At 41.6% G+C, this 24,704-nt stretch overlaps 1 protein-coding gene across 2 annotated transcripts in view; it reads right to left on the bottom strand.

Annotated features, from left to right (window-relative positions):
- ELOVL6 (ELOVL fatty acid elongase 6) overlaps window positions 1-24,704 on the bottom strand; it is a 75,515-nt gene that overhangs the window by 5,847 nt on the left and 44,964 nt on the right. For both annotated transcript variants that reach the window (XM_054633126.2, XM_077177158.1), the window contains one exon: window positions 19,713-19,844. In XM_054633126.2, coding sequence (XP_054489101.1) covers window positions 19,713-19,844 — 132 coding nt within the window. The remainder of the gene's footprint in view (window positions 1-19,712; window positions 19,845-24,704) is intronic.

Genomic DNA, 24,704 nt, shown 5'->3' with positions numbered 1-24,704 from the left:
TTTCTTGCAAAATCAGTATTCTGTAAAAAGCTGCCATTTTAAATCATCAGGCAGCCTCAAAAGCTGAGTTTGATGGCAGTTTTTATGCTTCTTGGTCAGACTAGATGGTTCTAGCAAGCCTACTGCACATTAAAACTGCTACTTAACTTACATATAATATGCACTGAGTATTCAGATTTCCAAATCTGCAGCATTGCTACACCCAGTAAAATCTGCCTGCTGCTAAGGAACAATACAGCTTGCTCTGCCCTGTCCACTGCATGGAACCTGCAGCCCAGTGGAGTGCCACAGTGCCTGCTGCTCTTTGGGCTGTCAGTGGCATCACAGATGGGGCTCTGCAGCCAGGTCATACCCACAGAGGTATGCTGCATCCTGGCTCCTGCACCATTACCTTCTGATGCCTGAGGTTTCACTGCACCATCAAGAAATTCAGACGACTGTGAGCACTTACAAAGCTACTATTATTATCTGCTATTTGCACAGTGGTATTTGCTCATCGGGTCTGCTGCCAGATGAGTCCTCTTGTGCTATGTGCAAGTAAAAAATCACCCTGCTGTGGCTTCCAGGTGTGCTGAAAAAGTTTAGCTGAGTCTGGGTTTCCCATTAGCATTGCCCAAAGCAATGCACACATTCCCAGGCTTAGGCAAGAGAGCCACTGCAGTCTCCCATGTTCACCCACCCCTGCATGCAGAGGAGACAGTGCAGAGCTCTGAGCATCCACACAGCTCACAGTGCATCCTCTCTCCATATAGGGTGGTTTCCACCCAGAAATGTTCTCTCAGCACACTTTTCTCACGTCTTTCAGGCATTGGTTATTTAAACTCAGCAGAGTGCCAAAACCTGCAGGAGGAGTTTTGAAATGAGGTGCAACTCATTCTGTGTCTTCTCTTTGGTGTTTAAAGCTTGCCTTTTTTTTTTTTTTTTTTTCTTCTCAGCAACTGCATTTCTCATTCCCAGAAGAAGACCAGAGATCCTGATAGAGATGTGATCTGATCACTTCCTCAGGCAGTGAACTCCTCAGGCTAGCCAGGGCATGCTGCTGCCTGCTCCTATGTTTTGGGTGGTTGCAAAACTGGGTGGAGGAAGATCAGGCAGAATACCTAATGATACACTGGTTTCTCTCATTAGCAAGTATCTCAGTGCTGACATTAAAATGGGGGGAGAAAAGGAAATTTTAAATAATGAAATCAAATAGCTGCAAGCAATATGTCTTTCTCTATAAAGAAGCTGTATTGCTTTTCTAAAAAATTGTTTGCTACTAAAGAAAATTCTGTGCCATGAACACAAATGCAAATGAGAAGAACACTTGTTGGAGCAGCAGGCAAACAATGATCTAACTGTGATTTGGTATGGACACCCAGGGATCTAACTCAGACTGCTAACAGAGACACAGAGTCTCTGCCTGGGGAGCATTACAGTGTCCCTTTGCTGTCTTTGATATTATATTGATGTAATTCTGCCTTTCTTTCCATTTAGCAGATACTGCAGAGCTCTCCTTGGAACACACACACACACACACACACACACACACACACACACACACACACACACTCTCACACACTTTTCTACAATTCTTCAGGATGGTGGCATCCTTTAGTTCCATGACTCTAGAAGTGACCCCAATTACAGCTCTACATAGTGTGAGTCAAACTAATCTGTATTTTTTTTCTCAATAGAAACCAAGTTACATTTTCACATAATTCACCAAGGAAGGCTTGATGCAAAGAAGGATAGCAAACTCCAAGTAACTGATTTGATTACCTAAATAGACACTATGAGCAGGTAGAAGCTTTTGAGAAGTGCTGCATGCCAAAACACTGCCTTGCCAACAAGTATCTGCCACTCCAGACTGAAAAAGATCTAATGCATGCCTGCAAATGTGTCTTGGAGCCAGAGAAATAAGCCTGCTTTCTGTGCCTCTGCCACTTAATCTTGTTTGTTCTGTAAGGTAAAATCAACCAACAAATTTGTATCTTGCAAAGACATGATGTGCAGCAGAGTGATGACATTGCTTACTCAGTAAATCACTTCTGCTTCATCCTGTCCTTGCCCTGCTCTCTGCTGTAGCTTTTGTGAGGTATTGAAATGAACTGCTTACCAAAGCAGTCTGTCTGGTAGGAATCATCTGCAGGGATTTTCAAAATAAGGTAGCAGTGAATTACTGTACAATTACAGTCTGTACAATTACAACTAGAGAGACTGATCAGAAACTGCATCATCTAATGCAGCTTTCTTATCTACTCAGGCTCAGAGTGCCCTACATTCTCCTCCCTTCAGGCAGTGCCTCCTCTGGTAAGTTAAAAAATGCCCAATTGATATTTTAGTCTCCATAGTATTATAAAAATATATCCATGAGTAAAATACAAACAAATATTTTACTGTCTCAAACTTGTTTTCAAACAGGGGTTGGTGGATTGACCCTGGCTGCATGCCAGGTGCCACTAAAGCTGCTCTATCAATCTCCTCCACAACTGGACAGGGGAGAGAAAATATATCAAAAGGTTCCTGAGCTGGGATAAAGGCAAAAAGAGATCATTTACCAGTTATCATCAAGGGGAAAACAGAGTCAACTTGGGGAAATTCCTTTATCACCAATCAAAATAGAGTAGCATAATGAGAAATAAAAGCTAAATCTTAAAAACACCCCCCATCTTCTCTTCTTCCTGGGTTTAGCTTTACTCCTGAATTCTCTACCTCTTCTTCCCCAGTGGCGAGGGGAGGAGAGGGATGAGGAATGGTCCTCCTGATACCAAAACCTGGCCACAGAAATCCAGTACTCAGAGGACCTCAAAACACATCCCATGTATGGGTTATGTGCAGAATTAAGAAGGGCTGGAGAGCTGGCTGGAGAGGTGGGTAGACAATGCAGGTGTTATTGTATGAAGACTATTGCTACTTTCTGCTGTCTCCATCCTACCTGCCAGTAGGGAGTGAAGTGTGTTTTTGTCAAAAGCCCACAAGAGTAGCAGGTACCTCAAGCCTTCAGTCCAACCCCAGATGGCATTGCAGCAGGCTCAGCTCCTCCTCACAGTGGAGGTCACTGCACATTTTTGCTAGGCCTGCTTTCTATGGAGACACATCCCTGCACTTGGCTCCTGACACTTCTGGACACTCCACTCTAGGATCAACACTGCAGAACTGAGCAGGGAATGTGACTTGCAAATAAGAACAAATTTAGAAGCGCAGCACGAAGTACAGCAACATGTCCTAAAGGATAATCACAGAGTGGAAAGTCTCTGCTCTGGATTTAAAAAAACTTAACCAAACAAACCATGCAAAGTGTACATGCAGTGCCCAGCTGGTTCAACCAGTCTCTGAGGTGTTGGACTACAGTGTGCTGTGGGTGTGCTGGGCTGGTCCAGCAGTGACCCAGCCAGCCAACCAGACAGAGCTCCCACAGCTCCAGCTCCAGCTCCCAGCCTTAGGCCCAGCTGGAAAAGAGAAAAAAATATTAATTCTGCCCCCACCTGCTGTCATGGTGACTTACAGGAGTTCTGGCAGGTAAGTCTGTGCCCTAGAAGCACATGGCTATGGCAAAAAGCACAACGTCCCCCTTTGTGGAAGCCACGTCAAGCAGACAGCATCCTGGGAAAGCAGCTGAGATGACCACACTGACTGCAGCCTGCTTGTACCACAACAGCAAGAAAAGCTGGGAAGCAGGTTCTTTAGTTGTTTGTTGACTCTTTCTCCTTTTTTTTTTTTTTATTTTAGCATGTGAAATATTTACAGAGGCAGCACTCTGAAATGTCTAAAGGGCAGCAGGTGAAGAATGTGGAGCTTCCTACATCTTCCTTCATGAAAAATCAAACTATGTTCACCTTCCTGTTCAGCAGCAGTACCTTGGCAGTCATTCAGAGCTTTCCTTCTGCTGCTGAAGAGTTATAACATAATAAAATGGCCTTTCTGTGCCCTTCTGATTTAAATCCCACAATCCTCAGGAAAGAGGAAGGAGTTGCACTGCTTTAGCACAGGAGTGTGGGAAGTACAGTGACCTCTCAGTCTGTCAGTTCAAGCAGCAAGACAGTCCTAAAAGCACACCTGGAGGCAGCAGTATCTGTACAAAGGGGCAGCAGAGTCCTTCTGTGCTTAGCCAAGCAACAGAACACACACAAACTATGAACCAATGCTGGGAAAATGCAGGGAGGAAGCACATATCAGAAACAACTCTCTGAAAAGAAATGCAGCTTCATAAAACACTGCTGAAGTCCCCAACTGGACAGTAGTCAAAAGAGTACAGAAACTCAGGAACTCCTGGTATTACCAAGCACCATGTACCAAGGTGGGTGCATCTCCATGTCAAAGAACACCTCATGTCATTCAGTCGTTCCCTTGCTGTGCTTTTAACTCATTTCTAAAAACAAGTTTGCATTTTCAACGTGAGTGGTAGGTTTGTTTTGCAGTTCTCTGGAAGTACTTATAGTTTTTCTTCTCTGCCTGGTAAGGGAGAGCTTCTTTCCAATCACTCACTTATTCTGCAATCTCACAGTACCAGCCCATCAAAGATGTGCATCACAAAAATAACACAGCAGACAGGGCTAGGTGACAGACTTCTTAAGAAACTGACAGATTTTGTTGCTGGAAATTAAGCTTTTTGTAGGAGATTTCTATTGGTCTCCCATAAGACCCTGCTTTGGCCATGTGAGAAATACCAGTAGTTTTGGCTGACTCAATAGACACTGGGGCACCCCCAGAGGATGCTGGCATTGAAGGGGGCACTTGCCAAACAGCAGAGGAAAGGGTTTTTCTCAAGTTTTGTATTATTTTTTCCTAGGTGACTAGAGATAAAGTTGGCAGACCAGTGCTGGGAAATGGCCTATTCCAGGGAGGAAGTAGATGACAGTTCCTACCTAGCAAACAGGGCAATTCTGGGAATGTGCATTTGTACGGCGACCACATTGTGCATTCTGAGTTCTGGGAATATGCATTTGTATGGCAACCACACACTAAATATATATTTACAGCTGTACTGTAGAAAGATAAACCTAAACTATTACCTGTGTAGACAGGTGGGGTAGTCAGATCACAGTGTGCTTGCTGTATTGCTATTGCTGTGGTGATTATACTATCAGCCCAGTGGGAAAGATGGAAGATTTAATGAACCATTGGCCTGCTCCTAATCTAAAATCTGTCTTTCTATTTTGTGGTAGTTTCAGGTCCCCTAGGAGCAGAGTACTCTGTGAAACTGCTAATCTTAATGGCAAAAAGAGAAGGCAGTCAAATGAAATTTTAGAATTTTAGCTGTTAAATCAGAATGCTTATGGGAGTCTGTCCTCATCATCTGCAAAAAAAAAAAAAAAAAAGGAACTGCATTTTTTTCAGTTCTCCCAGGATGTGGCTATAGAGCGACTAGCTTCTTTTTAAAGTTGAGCAATACCAAAAGGGAATGTCCAGGTTAAAGCATTTATCTGGGTAATGACAAATGAGGAAAGGATACACTACAATCTGGTTTGAGCTGACCAGACTTATGGACCAACACCCTACTGACTTTTACTGGTGCCTGGGTGTTTATTCAAAGATTATTGCTCTAAAAACTTTTGTGGGCAGATGTGCCAGCCTGTTTCAAGGCTGGGAAAGCTAATTAAGTTTCCTTAAACTTTTGTTGTGTCCATGGGCACATGTTTACAGGTATCACTGAGAGAATGTGGGTTCTGTGAGCCCCACTTTCTGGGGGATTGACGTGTGCAGGAACACGGCAAAGGGGCAACACAACCCATCAGAATTTGCAATTGTTTTGATCTGATTTCTGATATCCAAGCTGCTCTTGGGTGTTTGTGGATTGGTTAGATTTCATTGTAGGTGTTCCTCCACTTCTTTTTTTTTTAATGAATCACCTCTTACGTCTTGTTATGACTTTTTTCCACTGATGGACATATTTGTCCACATCTGGCCAGCTCTGCAGGGGGAAGGGAGGAGCAGCACGAACTTCACTGGACAATGTGCAATATGTGACGGTGCAGTACTTAAAAAAAAAAAAAAAAATTGGATTTTCCAGAGAGGAAAATATCTTGGAACAAAAAATCTATGGAACAAATCTTCTAAAAGAGAGAATGATTCAATTATGCCCACAAAAATCTTAATATATAGTGTCACGAAAAGGTTGTCAGACCACCTAAATGTGGTCTCAGATGTGACTCCTGTCGTAGTTTGTCTTGATGGTATTCAATAAAATTTAGGTCACATAAATTCCATGAACTGCTGTAAGTCCTGGATCTTCCTGTATTTAAACTGGTGTAGAAATTATATGGTTTCTTTAGACTTACCTTTGATTGCAAAATCATGATATTTGTACTGTATGGTGAAAAGCCGATCATTAAGCACAAATTAAATGTGACCAATGACTGAAAGCTATCATTTGACTGTTGTTCCACGTAGTGACCTACGTGGCATTAATGGCTCTTATTTTGATTTCACAGAGTTAATGAGATCTGTTGTTAAGTCACTGCAAAATAATGAGTCCTCGAAAATCACAAAAAACAGCCTAGAAAATGATCTGGCACCCAACATCCTAAAAGGTCAATGTGACACAAGGGCAGTCTATATGAAATATTAATTTGTATTAATAACTGACTAGAAGAACCAGCTTTGTAAGTGTGTGCCTAGTTATTAAAAATATTTTGCTAGGTTTGTGGGAGAGCTTTTAACTTTCCAAACAAAATTAATCAGTCTCTTGGTCCGTGAAGGATACACAGCAATATAGTACTCACAAAAAAGTCTGAAAAGAATGGTACTGAGTATGGATTTGGTCACTCTTAACTCTAAATGTAATATTTTTGAGGTGTTTTATAAGCATTTAAAAGATAGGACTTCTTAACAGTGAGTTATGTAGAAATCCTAGAGAGACACTTGTTCCAATCACAGCTGCTGAACTCAGCCCAACTGTTATTTTGTAAGAAATGGCAAACAAAATGAATGCAATTAGGCTGTTGTTTCATCGTCTTTCAACATTTCCAAAGGGCTTTCAAGCAATGCCAAGGTTAGTGATGAAGAGGGAGACCTGATCCTGCAGAAAGACTGTTGTTTTAAGACATTTGTAAAGCACTTCTCTGTTTTACCTCCTAGAACTGATCCGATACCTCCCCAGAAGGCTCTGCCTCCTTACTGAATCCACTTCAGATGAAAAGAGCATCTCATTTCTCTCCACAGAGCAGACCTTTCTCTGCCATTCCAAAATCTTGGTCTTCTCTGCTTTCCAACAGCCAAGACCTACCACCTCCAGCCTGGGCTGTCCCAGAGTTACCAACCTAAATAATATTCAGGCCAGCAACTGCTTTAGGTCAGACAGTCCTGCGTGAAGAACTGCTAGGTACAAAGCTGTTCATGAGCTGGGGTCTATTCAGGTAACTTCCTTCAGACTTCTGTCTGTGTTGACATCTCCAAGGCCTTTAACATTTTATGTAGGAATTCCTCACAGAACTTTATGAACTTTACTTATGAGATAGCCTTGTAAGGTAGTTAAGCATAAAACCCATTTCAAAGAGAGGTGAGGCAAACTGAATTTTACTTGTCCTGTCAAAAATCTGTATCCGAGTTGGGACAAGAAATGATGTGCAACTTCATGAGTCCAAGGCTGTGGATTGAATCCCTGTATGGGCCATTTACTTAAGAGTTAGACTTGATGACCCTTGTGGATTTCTCCCAGTTCAGGTTATTCTGTGAATCTGTGAGCTGTGGTTCATTGCCCTACCCATGAGGTCTGTTTGATGTAAGGAGAAAGAGGTCTGACCTCACTCTGTATCACTGAAAACAGTATAGCTGAAATAACAGTAAACACACTCCACTAGGAGGAATTTTCTTCAGAGTCCTTTGACCTACTGCAGATTTTCTTTTAACTTTTTGAAGTTGCTCTCTAAACCTTCAAGTCCAGAGTCCTTCATGTTAATTACTCAAGGTACACCTATACCTTTCAAGATAAACAGTTTATAGACATAAAAGCTATTGGCACACCTCTTAACAACACTTCATTGCTTGTACATTTGATATTTTGGCAGCACACTTTCAAGATCTAAAAATACAGAGTGCTGTGCAGAGACACACAGTGCAAATTTACAAAGCTGTGCTGTCCTAGAAACACCCAACAGCTGAAAACATTCTGACCTAGCCTGAACACCAGATGTGCCTTCCACAGAGGCAGTCAGACCCTTGCCTTCCCTCTGTTTTCCCTTAGGAAAGGACATTAGGCAAACACCAGGGTAGATTTGGCCTGACACAGCTGGACAGAAGTGACAGAGTATGTGAACCTACGAAATGAGTTTCAAGAGTTTCCGTGCTTCTACCTCTTCCCCACTGTCACACCTCCTGAGTTTGCACAGGACCAGACTGCAGCAACTGACCTTAACTGTAGCAGAAAATACTTGGATTTTCTCCCTTATGGAAGTTTTGCAGCTGTTTTAACTACTGTCATTGTTTTGCACCACTCAGCTCCAGAATAAAATCAGGTATGGATCAGAATCCATGATGGGGTGCTTAACTGCTTGTGACATGAGCAGATACACAAGTGAGGTGGAAAATTCAATGCCAATATTCTTAAAAACTCCTGTTCTCCTTTACTTATGCCTTCAATTGATAAAACTACAAAAATGGAGTTTTAATCCTATTCATCAGCAATGGAGTATGTGGAAAATCCATTTCTAAAAGGCTGCTATCCAGCCAAATCTATGAAGGAAATGCTTGAAGACACAACCATTGAGTCAACTATGGACAAAACCAGAACCCTAAACTTTCACTGTAAAATGAAAAAATCTGATTATTTCAATCTCAGTCTTTCAGAGGACTGCAATGTTTCTTTTTGTATGTCTGGGATTTAGGACCATTGTAACATTACAGAGCACCTAAGCTGAACTCCCTTCTGCTCTACATTGTTTGCATTTCACTGGGAAAAAAAAAATCACACTGGCTATAATTTTCTCACATTTTCCTTTAAGAAAACTAATTTTGGGCACGGATGTGAAAAAATGTTACCAAGTTTTCTCTGGTGCTGATGAACTATGGTACTATTTACATGTTCATTCTATATCTAGCAATTTTAGTGTAAAACTGTCAAAACAAAGAAGGAAGTTTTTGCCACTATATTTTACCCCTCGTTAACTGTGTGTAGACAACACCTTATTAACTGTGTTTAGACAACCATGTGCTCAGTTACTACAATTCAGTTGCAGCAGATAATTAAAAACACAGGAACAACTCCCTCATGCCTGTGTCCTCCAAGGCCTAGCCTATATATAAAATAATTTGTGACTATAATTTATTCTCTTACAACAGGCAGGAAAAAGAAAAAAAAATGGAATAAGCACCCTGGTTCCATGATACACTTTTTTCTTATGGTGACTGAACACCTTTAAAAGCACTTTTCCAAAAATTAACGTAACAGCCATTTAACAGCACTTATGTTAATCTCATTCTTTAAAAAGAAGACAGTACCCATCCTCTTCATCCCGTGTGTCTCAAAGGCTACAAGGTATCTATAAAATGACTAAATCATTATAATTAAGAGCACTATTTTCACAAATGTTTCCGACTAGAAAATGTCTTTAACTTCCTAAACTGCCTGAGAGCTTGCAATGACTAATGCCTTTGTTCCCACTTGCAATTTTACCTCTCCAGCTGAGAGCGGAGAGGGAACGCACTATTAGAAAATGTTGGCTTTCCTTGGGGAGGTGAATGTGATTACTAGCAATGGGCACTCTCTGTGGCTGCTCTCTGCTCTAAGCTCCTGTACCCATGTACCCCACAGTGAGCTCCAGCCCTCTCCTGCTGCAGCTCTCCAGCCCCTCCACCCAGCCCACAAGCAGGTGCTGCCTGCAGTGCCTTGCTGCCCACCCCACTGTGCTGCTCTTGCTGGCTCCAGGGCCATGCCATGTACCTGGACTGATGCAGCTAAAACAGTCTCTCCTCCAGTTCTTAATGACATGATTTCATTGCTCTCATTCATTGTGGGGAAAACAAAGACTGGGAAAGGTAGGAGCTCTTCCAGCCAGCCTTGGCACTAGAGAGTTCAAATGTGCCGTGCTCTGAGCAGCTCTCTGCTCTAGGAAGTCACTGAAAAGGAACTCAAGACAGGGTTGGAATCTCTGCTGGATCTTGTTTTAAATATGCTCCTTTACAAGGTGACAGAAAATCCCAGGAGTGACTCAGAAGCTCAAAAATATACAGGCTACAGTTGAGAGCACAGCAGGAACTGTACCAATGCTGTATTAGGTACCATTATGTTTATTACAGACTCTTATCTCTATAATCCACTGCTCTGAATAACAGAAATGGGTCCCTCCAAAACATACACAAATGAAAAGGTATGAACACACCAAGAACTTAACAAGCTTCAACCTTCCTTCTGATGTTTTGCAGCCCAGTTGCTCCTCAGCCTCTGCCCCTGACCATTTCCTAACTGGGAAGGAGAAAAAGTCAATCTTGCAGTTCACCCACACAGTCCTCCTTTATCAGACTTGTAGGGTGAAGGAGACTCATTTAGGGCAAAGTCCAAGCCACAGTAGTTAAAAAAAAAAAAGGTAGGAATAGGGGAAGATGAGGAATAACACTTTTTTACAGAATGGTGCTTTCTTATCCTAAAACCTGCTGGTTAGCAGCACTGGAAGTGTTTTATAATGAGGTTCTCTGGCTTTCAGAACCATGTGTGTGAGCACAACTTGTGCTGATCTTTGCAGTTATCATCAGTCTTCTTGGCAGAAAATTTCTTGTTGCATAAACTCACACATACTTTTAGGTTTGGGCTCAGTCCTATCAAAATCCCAAAGCAAATTTGAGAGAATTTCCCTTCCATTTCTAAAAAAGACCCCTACCACTGAACCAAGCACACAAGCCTTGCTTTTCAGACCTGTCTACTGTAGTGATCCAGATGCATTTCTAGAAAGCTTTGCAATGCAAATCAATTGAGTTTTCAGGTGGGACCAAAATCTGAAGTCAGGCCAGCTCAGACTGATTTAGAAATTGTGCAAATATTTTACAGGGCTCCAAGAAATAATATATCATGTGTACAGCTATACAGACCCATAAGCATATGCATGCACGCCTGGGTGGTGTTAGGATCCCATGTGATAAATTTTGGGGAAGGTAATGAGGTCTATCAAAGTGATGGCTCGCTCTGTGGTTTCCAAGTGAGGGCAGATACTGTGCATCCTGCATCAGCTTTTTTTTTCTTCTTGCAATAAATTCCTCAGTATGGGGCCACTCCCTTCAGCTCTTCCCTCTTGTAGGCAGATTTCTTAGTCACAACTCACCTGGCTCCCCAAACCATTTCTTTGTCCTTTTTATTGACAAAACTGGAAGGAAAGCCAGACCTAACTTATTTCCTTCCCTCCTCAGGGACCTCATTAAGCATACCAAGGAGTGACATCTCTGCAGGGCTCCTGATCAATGGACACTGTCATCTGGAGATTTTAAATACATTAACAGCAGAGGAAAATCCATCTGACTCTCCCCTGCTAAAGTGGCAAACTCAACAATTCTGCCAATTGCTGCAACTACTATTTGTAAGGCTTATTTGTATGTGTGGATAAAAATCAATCTACCACAGGTACCTTCCAGTCTCTCCTCATGGAGCCTGAATAAATGTAGTTTGGTTCTCCAGATATGCCTTCCTTTGGAATAGCTATATTCAGGCAATCCCAAGAGCAGAGCACAAAACCAAAAACTCAATATGTGAAGCTTTGTGAGCTGGTGGAAGAACTTGCACTGCCTAAAAAGCACAGCTGAAAAAAAAAAAAAGCTGGGGTGTAGATCCCTACCAGTAGTCTGTGCAACAGAGGGGAAGATCACTGGCAAAAGTGAAGAGAGTTATTCTAGCATGGAGAGCCCTACCCAGAGTGCTCAGCAGCTGTGCAAGGCCAGCTGGGTTTTGGCAGAGATAAGCAGGGAGCAGTGGTCAGGCTGAAGGGCAGCTGCACACAATCATCGCCCAGGGAACACCAGAGGGACACTCTTGTACCCACACACTGCCACAAATCACATAACTCTTTTCTTACAGAGAATGAAAAATAATTTTCCAGCTTTAACCATTCATCCTTGCATCTCCTCTGATTTCCAAAGAGTTAGTTATAAGCTAATCAATAGTAATTACCTATCACCTGGTTTTACCCCATTCAGTGTGCTGCTACCTGACATTGCTTCCTGGTGACCTAGCACATGGAGGGTGGGAACTTGCAGGAACAGTATTTCCTGATTAAAGTTGTTACTTCTTGAGCAATACCATCAGTAAATAATAAGTGGACTTTGCTGTAGCTAAAATTCTCTGGCACCCTGTGAAGGCTGCATAATCAGTGAGATATTTTTCTTCCAAGAAGTATTTCCTAGTTCTTGGATATTTATTTCAACAAGTTTGGACTGTGGCTCAATTACTAGAAAGGAAAAAAAAAATCAATTTTCTACTTAAGCCTCGTGTTTGGTGCAAAATCTCATAGGAATTAAGGAGTCCATCTGAGGATTTCTAAAGTAGCCCATGAGGATTCATAAGCACAGTGTGCCTCTTAAGCAGTCCTTAATGAATGCATCAGGGGCATTTGCACTTGTTCCTGTGTTGTTACTGAAAATTATTCTCAGCATCCAACATCATCTCAAGGCAATCTTTGAGTAAGTACAGAATTGCAGTGATTTAAATGATAATCCAAAAAAGTGGCATTATCTAGTTCTGCAGGATAAATTAAAGATACTTACAGGATCAAAAGTATCAAGTTGGCAGAGTAACTGTCATGTATAGCACTGAAATTTATGTATTCAGGAGTTTGAAATTATCCTATGCAAATAAAGCCAAACAGTAATAAAGTAAAAGATTTAGCAAAGAATCAAGCCAACCAATGAAGCCAGCTATCAGTAAAGCTGTAAAACTGGCAGATAACAAAGTAAGAAAAATCTAAGTTACAGGGAAACACTAGCATTTGACAGAATAAAGGAGGCTTAAAGAAGCTAGAAGTTATAATACAATTGTAATGAGCTGCTCAGATCCATAATTTAATACCAATTGCTGGCCTGGAGCCACTGATCTTCTTTTTCATTCTGTCCTCAGTGGGGTGATGCTCCTGCAAGCACCTAAAGAAGTTCACATCTCAGGGATTTGCCTACAGCTGGCAAATAATTTATTTTTCTTTTAAATTCAACAACCTGGGGGGAGGATGCTGAATGGTACAGGCACAAGGAGACACATTTGTTTGGAAGAAGCTGAACTTGTGACCAAACTGTGACTCTGCTAAATCGCGGGCCGATGATGCCCGTGCGCAGCCCAGCCCTGCGTGCGAGCCCTGCTGGCTCTGGCAGGGTTTCTTGGCAGCCTGGCTGCAGAGGAAGCGCTGGATTTGATAGGTCATGCAAGTTAACACCTCTCAGTGTTGTATTCCCACTGCCTCCAACAAGCACAAGCTGTCAGAGACTTACTCAGAAGGAAACACATGGAGATACAGTTCCCCAGGGATTTCTGCATGGGGGAGGCCCTTTCACCATGCTCATGAACCAAGTGTTGAGGCTGAGTAAAATGCAGAAGTGCTGCCACACAGGCAGAGAATTTGATTGATGGATTTGATTGATTCCTTTTAAATTAATTATATACTTTCTCTCTAGTACAGTTCCCTACTTAAGCCACCAGACAGATGTTCTTTATTCTTCAAATGTGCACTTCAGTCTGATCCCTGTATAAAATTGAGAGGCAAAGTTTCACTCTCAGGAGCTTTGCTTTGGGTATTATTCATGCTAGGTGGTGGGTGACCTGTGAGGGCTCCTGTGGGCTGGGACAGGATGAACTCACAAGAAATTCAAGGTGATACACTGAGTGTCAACACACTCATTGATTGTGAGAGAGGGGAAGGAACGGGGGCAAAATGAGCACAACAGTTTTTCAAATGATGTACTGAATTCACTTTGCTAAGATGTTCATTTTCCAGCAATAAAGGCAAGCAAGCTAAGTCAGAGAAAAAGCAAAGGTCTTAAAGAAAGGAGGCCCAGCTTAGCACTGAGAAGAGACTTCTCATAATAATTTTTAGACAGCCCCTTCCATATCCCCTGTAAAGTAGAATCAGCCAGGTCTCACAGTTACTTCTTGGTTTACTTTTAATTAGGCCTGAGTAGGTAAAAACAGTAAAATCAGCTTACATTCAAAATTACTTTGATGGACACAGGAGTCCACAAGAGTAACAGCAGAGTGAACAAAGGGGTGAGATTTTAGAAGATGGGCACAGTATTTTGCCACATCAGTTACAAACCTGGGAATAAGGTTAGTTAGAATAAATAAGGTAGATATTGGAGATATATCTTCTTGACAGTTCTTTGTTTTGTGACAGTTTATTTTATATTTTTATCACCTCTACAAAGTTTTTTTTAATGCCAGATAGCAGTTGTCTTGCACTGTATGAATTCACTCTACACAATGCTGTTTCTATTTTCCTACTGGAATTACAGTAACTTATGGAAAAAAAACTTTTATTCTTAAACTGTTAAATCTTATCCAATGGAATTTTGTCTTCTCTCCAATCATTCTGAATTTCTATTCTTCACCCAACATTCAACTTCATCTCCAAAATGGTAATTAAAAAGATGTCTTTATCTGTCATGCAAGAAAATCAGGTAAGTATGTAAAGATGAACATGGTTCTATAGAAATAAATTGTTAAGTTGGTGTATATTAAACCTTTTACTGATTTGGGTTCTGAGAAATGTCCTGAGAATATGTATAACAAATGCTTTACAAATATAGGGAATGTTTCACTTTGAATTAACTTCCTTTTAAATTTATAAGTGAGAAGATTATTAATTCACCCTAAATGTGCTTATTAATTTTCAACGTTATTTGGCAAACATTCCTCTTTTCAGTAATTAATTTTCTCTTTGAATGTACTGTCAGGACCTTATAAAATTTCAGAGTATTTTAAGATTTTGATGGGTTGCTCAGCAACATATGAAATTAAATTGTGTTTAAATCTCCACAGCAAGTATCTGTGAACAGCAGTCCTTACAATGGGACATAAATCTCAATCATCTTTAATTGATTTTCCTACTTACACACATGATAACTAGAATGTATTTCAGAGTGACAAAGCCAAGCAACTGAAATCTTTTCTTTAAAGATATGTTTTGTGTTTTCTGTTTAATTCAGCTCAGAATTGAGCTCTTCACATAAAGGCATGTCTGGGATTCCCTTGTCAGGAGCCCTCTGTGGCTGCAAACCCCTTTACACGTGCTGCTGTGCTTTCAGTAGGAAATCAGTCAACACCAGTTCTGTAAAGGCAAAGTGAGTCACCTTCCTTTAGTGTGTCTTTTGGGGTTTGTCTTTCAATTATAACACCTGTTGTTGTGGGAATTACTTTGCTTTTGAGGCTCTGGTTACCTCCGTGGCAAGCAGGTAGCAACCTTTTAGCTACATTTGATACTATTTCTACTGCTTAGAGAAAGTGGGAGAAAGGCATTTAGAAACCCTGTACTGACATCTACGCATTTCCACCACAGCTACAATGCACAGCTGGGTTTGGATTAGAATCTAAGTGATCTCAGGAGATGATAAGAGCATTATAGTGGTGTGGCTTGCCTAGATGAAGAGATATTCTTCCTTTCACTGCACCCAGCAGCCAAAGTCAAGCTTAGCCTCTGCCTACAAATGATTGCATCACGTTAGATGCTTTAGCTTCCTTGCCTCCTGCATTGATGTGACAGCACTCCCTAGGGAAGACAACCTTTTACTATTATTAGTTAGAGCCTTGACCCTGAAACTTCTGTTGTCAGCCCCTTAAGGATGCATAGGAAAATGGTGCCATGCTGCTGTCCTCTGTGAAGACGAGGTGATCAAACACGTTTAAGCTCCTTGAAAGAAAAGCTACCCATACACAGGCTCTGTGGCCTATAAAAGGAATTACAAAAATCCATCTGAGATGTAATGAAAACATGAATTAATGACTTGTATTCTGTGAGTCCTGGCCTCAGCTTTGATAGACTCCAAGTAAAACATTCGATGGATTGCCCCGACTTTATCTTCAAAGTGTCACAAATATAAAACTGGCAATTCAGGTTTGATGTGTTTTGCCCCCAAGAAATATTCAAAAATACAGGACTGACTGTCCCTTTAATTCTGTAGGTGAAACAGTAATGGTTTCCTTGGGGTCTTATGGGACTGAAGAAGGACGTTTTGTGTAGCTGCCTAACAGCAGGTTCCTGTTACCACAGAGCAACATGGTTCTGCTCCCCAGTGACCTCAGTACATAACCAGGCTGGGTAAACACACTTAATAAAGTGTAGAAAACAAACCAAAACAAAACAGAACAAATCTTCAATGACTGAAACAAGTCAACAAACCTGCTAGGGACCAAAAGACCAAACCAGCCCAGCACGCCCAGTATCTCAAAATGATTTCTCAGCCAAAGATTTCAGGAGATGATGTTTTCACAGTGGTTTCCAAATGAAAAGCAAGATTTACTGTCATTGCTCCTACTGAAGTTTTCAGTGACAAAATGTTCAAAATTAGTCAATGCTTTCAAAGGGAAATAAAGCTGCTTTTTCTCTCAGAAATCCTGCTGGCTGCCAGTGTTGACACAAAACTCCCTCTTGACCAGGCTCCTGAATGCTCAGCAAGCTCAGCAGGGTGGTGTAATTGTTTTGTTTATTTATAAGCGTGGCGAGTTTGCTACTGTAGGAGCTACCACATTTAAATGATCTTGGCAAGAGTGAGGGCATACAGGATACCTTCTGAAGAAGGACCATGTGATTGCCTGGCAGGCAATTTCCTTTTCTTTTAAAGCCCAAAACACATCTTTTCAGCCTCTGCTAAGTGTTACTATTTCCGAGGATATTTGAAGCAGGTAAAATGGTAGGAGTGTTAAAAGGGAGATAAGCAAGGAGCCTAGAAAAAATCCTCACACTGACCTTGAGGCAGAATACTGAGGGCTCTCCAGGCAGGTTTTTCTTCCTCAGTACAACCACTCATGGCAGACAAATACATTACTTAGAATTTCTGCAAGGTATTGTAAAAGTCAGAGCATTTTGGCATCACTGAAAGCCAAAGAGGAAATATTTTGAAATTTAAGGAACATTTTCCTGGATCCATAGTAAGTATCCAGTCCTCTAAATGTACCTGAATAACCTTTGGAGAAAGCTGGAATGCCTTTCAGACCAAGCATATATAAACACAACACCTAGTTACAACAGGAACCAGAAAAAAACCAAATCCAAGTTACTTGGCAAGTTTACAGCACTTAAAGCGCTGCTTGCTGAGACAGTCAGTAAGGTTGTGACAAATGGCCCCAGAAAGGACACTGGTGCTGAAGCACCAGGTAATGGATGTTCTAGTGAACACTTCTATCTAGTGAACACTTCTATCACTTTCTCTCATGTCTTCATTAATTCTTTGTCACCTCTCCTGTTTTCCAGGGAAGAAGTCAAGGGTTTTGTATGGGTTTTGTAGCTATGGAAGCTACAAAGGTTTCATGCTGTCTTACTGCAAACATTTGGGGTCAGTTTTCCCCTTTCCCTATTTCTCTCTTCTGCACACTACTCAGCACCTCAGAAGAGCAAAACATAGTCATATAATATTCATAATCAACTGATGCCCATAGCAAATCCAGCAGGTTAAACGCACAGTGCTTCTGTGCAGACCAAACATCTGACACATCCCCTCCACTCTGCTGTCTCTTTTCCTAACACACAGAGGAAAGGGTGAGTTCTGCAGGGCTTTGGGAACCCTTGTCCCTGAGTAGTGCTATTTGAGCTGACAGAGGAAGCAGACTGTGGAGTTGTGAATCCCTCTCCCAGCTGTGCCCTTCTGGCCAATGCTTCTCATCTGCACAAGCAGAGCTCTCCTTGAGCACCTGCCCTGAGGTGCTCTCTGTGGCAGATTCATCCTGGCAGCTTGAAGCTTCAAAACATGAAGTCCACAGTTTTATATCACCCAGCATCACTCAGCAGCTCATGCTGGCCATAAGTTTTTAGCTACTTCATATGATTATGATGGGAAACTCCAATCAGCAAGTAATGAATCTGTTGATTTCAAAGTCCATCTAGGCAGTGCAGTGTAAATTCATGCTATTCATTGATCAGTGCATCAATTACTTGAGATTTTGAGAGGAAATTAGCCAGTGAAATTGTTTCAGAACCCCACACTGTGAATGTCAGCCACATCTCAAAATAATATGATTTTTAAATTCTCCCTAGACATCTTATGCAAAGGAAAGTTCCAAAATCACGCTTCCCTGCCTCAGATTGAGAATTAAACTACAAATGCTTTGTGCTAGTTCCTACTGTCCACATTTATTAAGAAAGTGCTATCAGAATTGGGATCCTGCTGGCTACAAACAACTTTACAAACTGATCCAAAACTGAAATGCCATCTAGGATTCAATTCAACAGCTGCTGAGATTCAGTCATTTCTGGAACAAACAATGACAATTGCTTACAGGACCTTAAAGCAAAATGATGTTAGACACACAGCCAGAAATACAGCACCAAGTGCAATCAAATGAAAATTACAAATTTCCACAGTGTTAGAACTTGCTCTCAAAGTTATCCAGACCACTAAAAGTTTTGTGTGCTCTGAGATATTCTTTGATGTGCTGATGAACTATTAAAACCAAGCCAAATTAAAGTTCTTTTGTTAGCATGTGCTAGCTATTAGAAATGCAATTTGTTTTCCCTTCCAGAGTTTTGGAAAGTTTCAAGGTGATACAATTTTGGAAAACAAAAGGAAAAGCCATGAAAAAATCCAAACTTCCCCATTCCTGCTTTATTTTACTCTGTAGAGTCTCTCAGCAAAAACTATTCCCATTCTGTGAAAACCAATGCGCCATTCATGCCTGGTCAGTAAGCAAACATGTTAATCAATAAGTATTATATTGAAATTAGAAAGATACAAGTAGCAGTGTTTGATAATGGTTTGTGGATGGTCTGTATGTTGTTCAGTGAGCTCTAACTTACAGTCCCCATAGTCCCTGAAATGAAGGATAGTCCTAAGGTCATCTGTGTACTGTTACTAGTAATTTGTACCAAAAATCATGTGTTGTAAGGGCTATTTTTATTACCATTTGTTTATTCATTCATTCATTTATCTTCAGCATCATTAAAAATTAGCATATTAAGCATGTAAAGTGAAGTTCAGATTGGCCAATTTGACTTCAGCAACTACCAACAATCCAAACATGACATTCCCCATACTAAATATGGAGTCAACACACAGCCAAGAGATGTGCATCACTAAGAAACAGCCTTTCCCTGTGGAGCCACCTTTTTGCTACAGTCACAAGCAATTTGTCATGGAATAACCAGAAGTCAGCTCCTGATATCAATTACAGTGGTCTAATTTACCTGTCATCAAAGCAGTGACTTTTGTTTTACCTCACTGTAATGGGGATCAGAGTCCCGACTAAATATTCCACATATACACACCACATAAACATAATACTACTAGCACCTGAGACAAGACTAACATCTTCATGTGTTTATTGCCATTTGTAGCTTGCATGGTAAATGTATTGCAATGGTAAGTGCTTTTTCTCATGTCCTCCTGTATTTTCACCTTTGTTATTGATTTCTCCCCTCTTCAAACACTCTATGACCTGCTAAGTCAAAGGAGATAATTTCAATGTTAAGGAGTGGATCAGGAAACAACCCTGAGTAGCAGAAGCAAAGGAATGCCACTTCTGTGTGAGCCTGTTGTTGCATTAGCAGTGCTGCTGGAGGTGAAGAAGCCCAAACCTCTTCAGGGCCTGGTGTCAAAGGCAGGTGGTGTGAGGAAGTGCCTACCTGAAGACGGCGAGGCTCAAAGACCAGAGCACGAGCGGCTTCCTCAGCTCAAACTTTGCTCGTTTGTTCATTAGGTGCCGACCACCAAATATAAAGGCAGCGTACAGAGCTGAAAACAGGAATGATTTCTTCCTGCAAAACAAAACCAAAAAACACTTGTCAAATGTTTAATTAATATTAGATACACAGCAGAGTCACATCATGGCTAAGGGCTTGTATGCTTCCTTGAAAGGAAACTCGTTCTGAGACATTTCTGCATCACAGCTGAGCTTATCATTTCTGTATGAAACTACATGCCTGCACACACTCAGGGCTGGGTGCAGGCAAAACTGACCCTGGGGAACTTCTGGAAAAGGACAGACAAATTTGGCTCCCATTCTTCACCAGCTTCAGAAGACTGAACTTCTGTGAGGAACAGAATAGATGTGGCAGAGCCCAGACACCCTTCTGCAAGCAAAACACCGCTGGAAGTTGAACCAGCTGATCACATTCTGTGCCTCATTTATCTTTTTCATACAAATTTTTGTTTCCTGGAAGATCCTCCCTATGTGGCAATTTAGTTTCCCACTGTTTCCCCTAAAAAGACACTTAAAGATCATCAGCCCTGCAGCCACCATGATGAGCCTCACAAGAAGCAGAGGATCAGCAAGGAGAGGTCAACAGCCCCATCAAGCAGCAGGACCATGCTGGTTGGCACTGCCCTGTGGCATCGCCCTGCCTGTGACTGCTGTTTCAGGAAATCCAGTGCATTTGCTGAAAGGTCAAGCAGAGCTCTCTAAAGGAACTTCAATTATACTCTTCAAATTGCGAATTTTATTTTTAAAACTGCCTGATAGTAGTCCAGCTCAGCAATAATCACCAAATATTTGAACTCTGCTACTATAACTCATTTTTAATCAACCATTAGAGGTCTAAAATAGACTAAGCCTGGGATTCCTTCCCACACAGCACAACATTATACTGACTAAGGCTTAATAATGTACACCATTAATGGTGGCCTAACTGGAAGGGCATCTATTCAAAAATAGAATTTTCCCTACATAATTTATCATTATATTCACAAATATAGGAACTATGGACTATGGTTTTGAACCAGGAGTTTCTGGCTCCCATTGTACACCAAGCAAGAATGACAAATGCTCTCAAGAAAGGTAACTACTACATTAACGCGATTGAAAAGACAGCAGCAGGCTACAAGACCTTTAGTTCTTTCTGACACTGGAGGGTAGCAGTGGCAGACAGGCCTATGATCAGGCCATGGCATACTGCCCAGGCTTCCCACTGGGAGAGAGGCTCACCCATACTGAGGTCTTCAGACTTTTCACAGGATTTTCAACTGGATGTTCAAATGACAGTATGTTGCTTCACCTCAAGAGAAAAACAAGTATGTGCCATGGTGTCACTACTGGTACCAAGTAGATGCCACCTCTGGGCTCTTCCATTGTGACTGGCCAGCTGAGGTTACCCTGTGGCAAGGAATCTGTCCAGCACAGCATGGTCCTGAGGGCCAAGCAGTGTGGCACAGCACAGCATGTGTGTGTGCCTCCTCAAGGCACCTGGTAATGGATCATGAGACTCTCGATGGCCAAGGGTCTTCCTGGAAGGTTCAGAAAAACTAAGAAAGCTGTAGCACATCTGACTGGAACCTTCAATGCAACCTTCAATCAAGATAAATGAATTGAATTTTATTTAAGTTTGAAAGCAAAGTAAAAACTAACCCAAGAGAGTCAGATGCGTATCAGTAAGCATTCTGCAGCATGCCATTTTCTGCCCACTGAGAAACTCTGTTTCTACTGATATATTTATAGCTCTGTGTTGTAAAATGCAGGTAACTGCATGAAGATACACCTGATGCTCTGAGAAGAGGAGGACCCAGTGCCTGTAATCCACTGGGTGAGCTTTAGCATCCATGCTGGCAAAAGCCTCAGGAAGACCCAGGAGCCAGCACCCTCTCACCTTGTGCATTGAGATGGTCTAATTGCTAGGGCAATGGTTATCATGACCAGGGTTTGAAAATGACAAAGTGTCGGCCCTTATTCATATAATACAGAAAAAAACCATTTATTTTTACTTCACTGGTCAGGGAAGGGACAGAATCACCAATTTGAAAGCATGACTGCACTTTAACTTGGCTGGAGATCAGTAAATATTTGTTAGCCAGTCTGGGTAGTATGAACCACCTCAAGCTTGCTCGTACTGAACCACCTAACTGTTTACAGAAGATTTACGGGTTGAAAGATAGAAGCAGGCTCTTAGTGTGAGTCTGGACTGCATTCCCAACTCCTTCCCTCTGCAGCCTTTTCAGCAGCAGTGTGAAGCCCAGCTCAACGCCACCCTGGGCATGGGTGAGGTCTGTCTCGCACTGATCTCCAAAGCAACTGAGAGCAGAGCAGGATGACAGCCCAAGTAGTGCAGGGGAAAAGACTGCCATGCAGTGCTGCCATGCAGCTGCCAACACAGCACAGGCCATGCAGGCTGGCACAGGAGGATGTCAGGATTCAAGAGCAGTAGCTAGAGACACTTTGCAAAAGGCAAGTTGGAAACAGTTCAGTTCTAGATCAAACACAGCCGAGACTTCAAAGTAATGATTCAACTTCAGTTCCAGTTCAAGACAAGAAAAGCTGTCTGAATGAGTTAGCAGTTCAGGTCTATGTCCTGTCTGTCTTCACTTCTTCCTGAGCCAGATAATCTATATATTTACATCAAGTAGCACTTCATTTTGCTTCTTATTACTGAAACTATCTTTTGTGAGTTCAATCAGTTTATTGAGTGAGGTCAATAGTTATGTTACAGTAATTAGAATAGATAAATTTTAGGTCACTTTAGAGCTTTGTAATGAGTACAGCATTATTTACAATGATGGTAAATGGTATTCCCAGAGTATGCAGCTTTGTATCAGCAGTGGCAACTTTGTATCAGCAGAGGTAGACATGGCAAGACTTGACTGCACACATGATGTGAACTGCAGAGAGCATCTGTAAGCAGTTTCAGACAAGGAGGGACACAGTAGTATTATCTCCCATCAGAGGTAAGCACAATACTGAATAATGATTAGGCTGATCTTGAAATCATCCACTGTTTTGATCCCTGCTACTTTTTGCACTCAAAGAACTTTGAATTTTCCCCATTTTTTCAGCCTAACAATGGTTAAAAGAACTGGGCAGTCCAGGTGACAGAGTTACAAAGGGGTTGCAGAGGTATGTACTCTTAAGATAATCTGATAAACTCCATTAGACTGGTATTAACCAGTTTCCTACTAGTGTTTTTATGATGGATTTTCCCAAAGGTTCACACTACAGTCTGGTGCTGGGCTAGTGACATCAAGCAATGGCAATCTGACAGAATTCAATTAGGTCTGGTATGATTTTAGCCAAAGGAGAGCAATATTGAACAAGCATTTTGAAAGACAGAGGTTTGGAGTTGTTCTGTAATGTACCTTTTCAAAACTATTACCTGAAGAGAAACTAAATAGAGCAGAACAATGACCAAAAAAATTAACCTTGAAACTAAAAAAAATAAAATTCCTCAAAGTAATTCAGTAACAGACTTGCATCAATAACTTAAATGTTAGCACATTCATATGTTTGTCTTCAATTCTGTTCTGCAGGATAACACAGTAGACATAAAGACAGGGCTGCCAAATCCTCCACATTTTTCTGGCATTTCTGTTTCTCACAGTTGTCTCCCACCTTCCTACATTTTCAGGCTTCAGGGACTAAGTACTATCTGTACTGAATACAACTCCATGCTCCTCTGACAAAAGTTGCCAGCTCTTTCCCCCTTGATAGGTTTCTGGAGAACATATTAACAGCTATATTCGGGCTTACCACAGGAGAGGGAGGCAAGAGGGGCTATGGGCTAAAGATGTAGGACAGATCTTCCAGGACAGTAGCAGAGAGATGGCTGTGTCATGAGGCAAAGGGAGAGGAAGAAGCTGGGACATGTGATGTGAGAAAGAGAAGAGAAAGGATGAACAGTAAGCATGGCAGCAAATGATGGGAGCTGGCAGCCATGAGATGGACATAAAGCTGGGACAGCATGGAAGGCAAGGAGGCTTGAAGTTCTTTCTGTGTTGGAGCCCCTGGAAGGATCCTTCCTGCATCCATGGGTGTGCCTGAGGCAGAGGAACAGAGACAGGAAAGAGGAAAAGTACAGCTGAGAAGAGGGAGGCAGAAACTGAGAATGATAGAGAAAGACAGAAACAAAGCTTCTCCTCATTTCCAGCCAAGGAGACCCACACAGGAATGCCCACTCAAGGCACCATGGAGTGACAAGAAGAGATCAGCCACCCAAGCCTCAGGCAGGAAAACACAGCTCTGGGAAGGGACAGCAAATAATCCAAAGAGGAAAGCAGTTGTAAACAAATGGCTAAGGATTAAGAAATCCTAATTTCCACAGAAGCACTTATTTATAAAATGCTGAAAATGTAAGATATAACGTTGCCACAGTATTCTAAAATTAGGGGCCAAAGCCTGAGGGTGAGCCTCATGTGCAGCAGCATGAGACATCCCCCTGTCTGTGATGCAAAGTGAAATAATCCTGAATATTGCACTACTGCTGAAGGAGGTGGTTTCAAGCCCAGATGCACTGTTGCCATTTTTCCCCCCTGAAAATAGCAGCCTGAGTCATTATTGTAGAGTTCTCTGATATTAATGAGTAAACTGAAACAGATATATATATGTGTGTGTGTGTATGTGTGTGTGCTATAAAATTGACTATTTCCACAGGATTTTCCTTAATCATTAAGGAAAGTCCTTACAGAAATGCCCAAAAGACAACCTTATCACAGATTGTTAAACTCTCTTTTATCATGCAATACAGGATTATCTGCATAACAGCCTTCAGTAAAGGAGTAGTAGAGTGGTGTTAGCCCCCTCTTTCTACATTCCATAGGATTTTTAAAGGTTTTTTAAATCAAGACGTATTTACTTTGCACATTCAAGGCTCATTTTTAAATTCACTACCACTTCATCTGTTGTAAAAGGAGCACAA

This window comes from Agelaius phoeniceus, chromosome 4 (genome assembly GCF_051311805.1).
Source record: "Agelaius phoeniceus isolate bAgePho1 chromosome 4, bAgePho1.hap1, whole genome shotgun sequence".
Classification (NCBI taxonomy): Eukaryota; Metazoa; Chordata; class Aves; order Passeriformes; family Icteridae; genus Agelaius; species Agelaius phoeniceus.
Note: the sequence above shows the minus strand (reverse complement) of the source record. Positions and strands in the feature narration are given on the sequence as shown.